Raw genomic sequence first — 8,818 nt, 5'->3', positions numbered from 1 at the left:
AACATCAAAAAGGGGATTCTATCAACTTGTTCCGACTTAGGATAATAAGCTCATGAGCTTGGTCTTACTTCACCATCTAGAAACGAAAGAGGATTTCCATCTCCAAGTTGTCTAACAAAAGTACAATAAACAAATGGAAAGAAAACAAAAGATCATTGTTAACGTCTCACAGGTTCACAACGAGCGAAGAAATTGAAAAAATTACCAAAAAAGTATTAAACTTATTGCGTTATGCCAATTCAATCATAAACATTTTAGTTTGGCCAATTTAATCCTATAGTTTTTTATAATTTTTCAATTCAGTCGTAAACTTTTTAATTGTGCCAAGTTAGCTCTAAAACATTTAATGATTTGCCAATTTAGTCTTCATGGCCAACTTTAGCTTAAAATCGTTGACATGACGATTTAGTGAGCGGTGTCCGTCTTACATGGCATGGCCGATGCTGGTGTAGAATTTTTTAAAAAAATTTTCTCGTCTTTTCTTTTCTTATGTTTCCTTACCCTAGGCACCTCAGCATCCTTGCTAGCCACAAACAAGGGCATCGAGGCCCTCACTCATGGCCATCAACGGCTGTGATGTCCTCGCCAGCCAATGGAAAAGGATTGCCGCCTTTGCCTATGGCCGATGAGTGCCTTAACGCCCTCGCCCATGACCAATGAAGGCCACTATGCCATCACTAGCCAACAAGGGAGGATTGCGACTATTGCCTATGGCCATCGAGCGCGCTAAGCCCCTCGGCTATGACCGATGAGGACCACGACTCCCTTGCCCAAACTAAGCGAGGCCAGGTGAAATTAAAAGGTTTTGGGGCTGAATTAGCAAATCATCAAAAGGTTTAGGATTAAATTGACCAAATGGAAAGGTTTTTGACTGAATTGACATAAGTGAATAGGTTTAATACTTTTGTGGTAATTTTTCTAAGGACTTAGGGAGACAAAATCAAACATTATGCTTTGAACAGTTTCATTGAAAATCAGTCCATTTCACCTTGCCGGCATTATACGTAAGATGTACGACAATGACTAAACTACGAGAGGACATGATTGCACTTTCGCTCAAAAATTTCAGACTATATTGATTCAATTAAAAGGTATATGACTCATTTGGTTTCTCTATAATAGGTTAAAGACTAATCCTATAATTGTTTCAAACTTGGTTGGATAGAATCAATAAAGGCAAACTATTTGGGAAAACAAAAACGTAAACAAAGAGGGAGACGAACATTTTTTTTTTTTAAATATTAATTGAAAAAAAAAACACTATGATTGCTTAATGATTTCATAGAAGTGAAGTGAAGAAGAGATGTAGATGTAGAAAAATGAAGTCAAAATACATCATTTTTACAAACTCACTTATACGAAATTCAAAATTCTCACACAACTAACATCTATCATGTATATTAACAAAAATTGAGAGGAAAGTATGAAAAATACAATTAGAAAATTAAAAGAACCATTGGAAACTTAAACTTAACAATAAGAAAATTAAAATACAATTAGAAAATTAAGAGGAAGATGTGAGATATTTTTGCTTCATTTTCAATTGTTTTTTTGCATGCAATGTCTGCAACATTTCTAGTGCACTAAACAATGAGAACTGATATTCATACTTTTTTTAGCAAGAAAAAAATCTGTTTTTATTTCTATAATTGTGCACTAACTTATCGAATTGCGGATATTCGACGGATGAAGGAGCAACAATATATAGGTTTTGATAATTATCAGTAGAAAATGTTCATACATTCAATTTCCTCAGTGGATGTATTCAGTGCAAATACACCTTGTCGTTCGATATTGAGAGACTACAAAAATAAAAATAACGAAGATGAAGAGCAAACACTATAGATCAAACAAATGACAATTTCTTGGTTGAAAAAATTAACATCTTAAGTGTAGAAATTGAAATAATAATATGAGAATGACTCAGTGTAGAAAGCAATTCAATACGAGAATAATGTACATGCAAGGACTAGCATTGAGAAAAAAGAGATAAATTTAATGATAGTACAACAAAACTAGAAGATAACAAAAGATCCATTTTTTTTCCACCACATACCCCATCATTGAGTTATCATGAAAGTTAAGGGTGATGTGGATAGATTCTTGGTCTAAAATCGTGATCAATATCTATAACTCTCAATTCCAAAGATTGAAATCGAAAATTCAATCAATCAGATATGTGATTACCTTGACATAATAGAAGTTTAGATTAATCGATTTTAGGGTGGATCGATTTTTGATTTAAAATCAGGATAAATATCATTGACTCCCAAGTGCAAAGATTGGAATCGAAATCCGACCAATCAGTTTTGGAATCGCCTTGACATAAGGAGAAGAGGAAAAGTTCAAAAACATTATTTTGAGCTCGGGATTTTATATATTATTTATATAGGTATGGGGGCGGATTTTGCCCCCTCACCGGATTCGTCTTACCTCGGCAAAATTGATCTTGAGATATGTTTTGGTCCGGCGAGCTACAAGAACAGAGTCTCGAAAGAAATCAATCAATTGGAAGATTTTATTCTCCGAAAAAGTAAGAAAGCTGAAAGGTGAGGATAGGGACCCTTTACCATCCTGTAGGATCCAAAGTGAGTGGCGCCGTCTGGGTGGCTGCCTTTAATATTCTATACTTCTCTCCTCTCCTTGCTTCCTTAATTATGCACCACAAAAAGAATAAATAAATAAATTAATTTAGAAAACTTTGATTTTCCCCACATTTATTATGTGGGAGTGGGTCCAATAGCCAGCAACTATATAAGATAGAATTAAATGGAAAAAGTTTAGTGTTCTAAAATAATTGGTTAGTGGGCAAACGTGGGGTACCCAGAAATTGGGAGAATATCATATTATTTTGATTAAAGTTTTGATTATTTTACTTACTTAAGTTGTGGATTGAATAAGTCTGGTTATGTAATCGATGCCAATTATTTGTGATAGCGAGATTCTACCACACTCGATTTATACAAGAGGACGGTCCAAAGTATACAGATAATGAACATAAGGTCAATCATAATAATTCTATCTTAATTAATTAGATCTTGTCCCTCCATGTTCTTTATTGGTCCATGAAAAACGAAAGCACATTTTTTTAGTTCTTTTGGTTTTTTTTTTTATTACGGATCATGCGATTTGATTTTTAACGGTGGAATATTTGAAATTTATATTTGGATTATTTACCGAGTTTAGATTTTTTTTCAAATTTCTTTCCTCTTTTTTTAAAAGTAAATGAAAAATGAGGATGATCCGCGCAGATGGATTGCTCTGCGCCACTGCCCCACTGCTATTCTGACACTACATGGAATTGAGCTGTTTGCCTTTTCTGTTGGCCCCAAAATGAGGGGAGCTGGGAAATGACCACTTCCCAGTGAGTTTTGATTAAAAAAATGGATAAGAAGGGGGAAAAAAAACAAAACTGGATACACCCAAAATCATCGTGTCACTATTCTCAATCTATGATTCATCCGCGCTCATCGTCAAGAGACAAATTTCCCTAAAATTCTCTACTCGCTCATCCCGTCACAACATTCATAATCAGTAGATTACACTAAACGATACCGTCACGATTCAGAAATTGGGCTTGTTTAAGAAGACTCGCCCTCGAGGATTTTAGCAGTTTATGGCTGCATTTGGAAAGGCTTTTGGAGAAAGCCTTTAAAAAAATGTAAATGTCTTTAATCTGAAGGGATTCGATGAAATGCAAAAGTTGTTTAGTAAACTGTAATTAAAAATTGCCTTGGGAAGAAAGGTTGGAAAAATGTTGTTTGGTAAACATATATTTGGAAAGTCAGTGACCTATTTAGATTTTTTTTATTCTAATTTGTTTAAAATTGGAAAAAGAAAACTACCCAAGCCTCAAAAACCCCACTCACTGCATTTTGCCCACGCACTGTTTATTTTTTATTTTTAATTTGCCCACCCACTATTCATCTTCTCCTTGCAAATTTGAGAGTTTATAGTGGTGGAGGAGATGGACAAACGCCTGGTCCATGTGATAGACACCGACGAGGGGTCGCGTGACACCAACGTCAAGTCGCCGAGGGTCGCGCTGCGGCGGTTACCTTCCGCCTAACTTGTGCAACATCGTAGTCTAGATCTACCGCTTGTCTTGCCCAACGCCGGACTCGAGAGAGGCATGCCCGAGGTCGGGTGGCCTCATCATCGCTCGCCCGAGGTTGCGTGACCTCAACGTCAAGTCGCCGGGGGTCGCGTGACACCAACGTCGAGTTGCCGAGGGTCATGCTACGGCGGTTACCTTCCGCCCGACTCGTGCAACATCGGAGTCGATATCTATTGCTTGTCTTGCCTAACACCGGACTCGAGAGAGGCACGCCTAAGGTCGGGTGGCCTCGTTGTCGCTCGCCTGAGGTCATACGACCTCGGCATCAAGTCACCGAGGGTCACGTAGCCGCAGTTACCTTCCACCCGACTCGTGCAACGTCGGAGTCTAGATCTACCGCCCGGCTTGCCCAATGCTAGAGTCGAGAGAGGCATGTTTGAGGTCGGGAGGCCTCGTTGTCGCTCGCCCGAGGTCATTCGACCTCGGCGTCACCTCGCCTAAGGTTGGGTCAATACTCAAAGGCCAAATTGAGGAGAGGTCGTCGTGGCCGGTCACAAGGGAGCTCTAGATCCGAGAGCGATGTGTTTTGGCTTCGTGTTGAGATACTAGAGAGAGCAAGGGCTAAACTTGAAATTATAGTAAAAATGTGAGGATAATAAAGGCAAAAAAAAGCACTGTTCATTCTCAATAGTGTGTCGAGAATGTTGAAAAGCCAAGAGGCTGCCTTAGGCTTTCAACCTTTTAGAAGCTTAATTTCACCTAAGGATGCTTTGAAAAACATCTCCAAACACCTAGACTTTGGCCCAATGAGCTTTGAACACCCAAAGCCCCTTGGGAAAGCCCTTCCCAAACACGCCCTATTTCCCCAAGGTTAAAGGTCAAACTTTACTAGGATTTAATTATTCCTTTGAGGCGCAAGATGCTGTGCATATTGGCACTGTGTAATCATCTCTCCATGGAACGGAAATGCTTTACAAGACATGCCCACTTGATAGTGCGAAAGCAAAGCTACGTTGTGCCATTATTCTATGGGTGGGGGGATAAAGGAATGTGGGGACTCCTACAGCCACTATTCCCCCATCCACTTCCAAAGCCGCTTTGATAATCTAAACTTGAAATTAACTAATAATTAATCCACCCCCTTTTGCATAATAAAAAATTTAAATAATAAAATAAAAAAAAAAGAAAAAAGGGAAGAAAGAAAGAAGAACAAGAAGAGGAGGATCCTACCTTCATTAATTTAAAAGAGGGAATTTTCGCCACAGTTGAGGGATCTAGAAAAAGATGGTGGACGGGCAATGATTTGATGGAGCGACTAAATCTCCGCTCCATGTGATCGGTCCTAGGAAATCACATGAATTATCGAACGAAAATAATAATAATAATAATAATCAAGACAATACGCACCCCTCACATAAATTATAATTAAAATAAATAAATTAACATCGGCACGGCGAAATATGTGATTTTTCGTCTGTTTTCCTGATTTTTTTTTCCTGTAATTTTTGTTTCCCCGGACAAACTTATGTGGATTTGGTGGTCATTGAATTTGCGCTAGGGGGCTGAGACAATGGGTGGCGTCGCCGACGGTGCACGAGCGAACGTGCACCCTGGAAGTATGTTATCATTTCCACACGCTCATGAAATCTTGGGGGCCAAAAAAAGAAGTTTTACATAAGTTTTTTTTTTTTTACAGCGCCAAAAATGTCGCGGTGTAATAATGATCACATCACAAAATCACCTTTCCGAATTTCGCTTCATACAATTTTGATAGTAAGATCCTCAAATCACCATCTCTCTACCCTCAACTCAAGCACAAGAACAGAACACAGTAAAATTACATTTCTTATGTATGGAGCTCCTAAGGAAAAATTACAACAACAAAGAGAAAAAAAAAAAAAAGATGTTGTCCAAACATAGATTGCATTTGATGAGATCGATTATGGCCATGACTTTCTAGCATCATCACAAATCAATTCAACTTATGATGAAAAAGATTGAGCTATCTCATGTTCTTTTTTTTTTCCTTATCTTTTTTCTCTGCCCATATGTACCAAGAGAAGCACAAGAAGGAAAGTGTGGGTGGGGGAGAAGGGGGGGAAGGGTTGAAGTAGTTTCTAACCCTAGTAAGATGAACCGGAAACCGTGACACGATTCGATTCGGACGATTACGGGTCGCTCGATGCCGCCTCGGAAATGCTCTCTAAGTGAGGCCTCCACACGGCAGCGCGGCCTCGCCTGCGGTCTCGCTGCGTCGACAACTTCTCTGATAGTATTTCGCTCAAGTACCGATCGGAGATGAGGAGGTTCGCCGTCATGGCGATGGCGGACTTCGCGTCGCCGCCGCCGCCGCCGCCGCCGCCGCCCCCCTCAGGCTCTCGTTTCTTGCTCTTCCTACTCGAAGATCGCGACCGGGTCTTCTCGGGCATGGAGGGCACCGGCATGAGGAAATAAATCTTCCCCCTCTGGAGCTCCGCGTCCGGCGGCACTATGACTATCCTCGGGACGACCCCGTCGTCCGACGGAGACGAGGAGGGTTTCTTGAGGACGTGCTTGGGATGCAGCTTCATGATCTCGCCGGCGCGGACCGTGCCGCTGATCTCCTCCACGCGGCCGTTCGTATGCACGATCCGGATCACGTCGAGAGCTCCACAGGGCAGAATGCAAGAGATGCAACACCTTATGGTGCTCTTCATGGCTCTCCTTGCTTTCTTTTTTGCCTGCTCTCAATCTAACTAAACCCTAATTTCCCTCTCCTTCTCTATCCATGTCCCTCATATTGGAAAGACAAAGGAGAAAATTGGAGAGGGAGGGAGAGAGAGTTCGGTGGTTTTAGAGAGAAGTGGTCTATCTTTTCTCAAAGAGATGAGTAGGAATCAATGACCTAAAGTAATAATTATGTTCATATATATGCTATGTGTAATTTATAGCGAATGACGTCGTATCGCGGCTTTTTCGGCTTCCCTTTCTTCTGATTTTTCTAGGGGGAATTCTTTTGGTTCTTGACTTTTTCCATTGGGGATGAAATTCATGGCATAAATAATTGCACCTTGCTCTGTACTTCCCTTTTGGATCGATCATTTCATTTATTTTTTTAAGGGCCCTCGTCCTCTTCCCCTTCACTAACTCCAATAATTTCATGGGTGCTTGGGGGAATTGAAGAGGGATGTGGGCTTCCCATTGAGGGAGACACATGTTGCAACATGATTGGAAATTTAGAATTGCCAAGTGAGGTCAGGCAAAATCCCAATTTTGCCATTGGGTTAGAGAGAGAGAGAAGGAGAGCTTTTTGGGGTGATAGGATTGAAGGGGATAGGGAATAGGGTGGAGAGAAATCTTCTTTCTGAGAGAGAGAGAGAGAGAGAGAGAGAGAGTTGGGTTTGTGAGCTTTCAACATCCCCAAGCAAGCAAGATCATGTGGGCTTTGTGGCTTTCATTGGAAAGTGAGTTTTGATGGGATCTCATTTCACCTTATCTTAAGCGATTTTCCCTTTTCTTTATCATCATCATTTTCCCCATCTCCTGTTAGGGTTTTCGTTTTCAAGTCTTTGACCTCAGTGAAGATGATAGTCACCATTACCAAGTGGGAAAAATCTCAGCCAGGAATTCAGCTCACAACTTGGGTGTGCTTCTTGACTCACATTTCCAAAAACAGTAGTTTAATGGACTCTCTCTCTCTCTCTCTCTCTCTCTCTCCCTTGATAGAATTCAAAATGGAGATCATTTCACGAGGAAAGATGTTCCACCTAATCTACTTGTTCCTACTCTGATTGACTGATGTCACATAATTGCCATCTGCTAGCGGGCCCAACCTAGAGATAAGCAATAGTGACACAAAAGTTCACTAGTTAGCCAGCTAGGGTTTGAATCTCCTAGCTTTATTGTGCGCATATAAACCATTTTCAAGCTTGAAAATATCGTGACATGAAGAGACTAAACACATGGCATGTATTTAAAAGCTCACATTTAAATCCCACTTTAGGTATTGTCCGAATAACCACTCTTCTCGTTTAAAAAGAAAGAGATAATGGATTCGAATCTTTACATTCAAGGGAAATTAGGGTGGGGACACATGAGGAGGGAGTAAAGTTACGTGATCCGTATACAAACATAGCACACAAAGTGACATGCAAATAGTAAGGATCTAACCAAAAAAAAAAAAAAAGTGTAGAAGAAGAAAAGTAAAGAAATGGTTAATTTGCAATGTTAATTTTAGGGTTTTGAGTACCATCAATAGAGTAGGCCCTACCCATTGAAGGCTACAGATACAAATGTTGGTGGACATCATGTGTGAAGTATGGCCCGGAGGGTCCATTGATGGTACGTTGACATTGATTTTGCCCTTTCTGTGTGTTCATGACCCAGCATTTATAGATAGGTTAATTAAGCTTTCCATCTATTAATGACTTAGCTATAAGAAAATTCGAAAAAGAAGAGTTCATTTTTTTTCCTAAGACATTAGTATTCATTGGAATAACGATAGCACATTGAGATCGAGACGGCCCATTCCTCAATTTAAGTGATGAAAGAGTTGTGATCAATTTAGAGAATGTTTGGAAAGTACAAAAAAACTAGATAAAAAAGGACCACATAGCATGGTATGGGATCGCGTTGATCCCAGCTTTCGTTGTGAACAACCTAATATCGACATTGTTCAAGACATTAGAATCACGTCTTCTTCTTTCAACTTTGTGGATGTGCCAACACACCCATCTCAATCACATCCTCGCTCGAGTACTCTAGTTGGATCTACAAAGTCAA

General features: G+C 40.1%; 1 protein-coding gene across 1 annotated transcript; it reads right to left on the bottom strand.

The window, feature by feature from the left end:
* Positions 1–6,086: 6,086 nt before the first annotated feature.
* Positions 6,087–6,879, bottom strand: LOC115752926. Its single transcript, XM_030691348.2, has one exon. It carries the CDS (start codon positions 6,751–6,753, stop codon positions 6,226–6,228), a length of 528 nt encoding a protein of 175 aa, XP_030547208.2. The 5' UTR covers positions 6,754–6,879; the 3' UTR covers positions 6,087–6,225.
* Between the last annotated feature and the right edge of the window lie 1,939 nt (positions 6,880–8,818).

The sequence above is a fragment of the Rhodamnia argentea genome, chromosome 9 (assembly GCF_020921035.1).
Source record: "Rhodamnia argentea isolate NSW1041297 chromosome 9, ASM2092103v1, whole genome shotgun sequence".
NCBI classification, from domain to species: Eukaryota; Viridiplantae; Streptophyta; class Magnoliopsida; order Myrtales; family Myrtaceae; genus Rhodamnia; species Rhodamnia argentea.
This window is presented reverse-complemented; position numbering and strand designations above follow the sequence as displayed.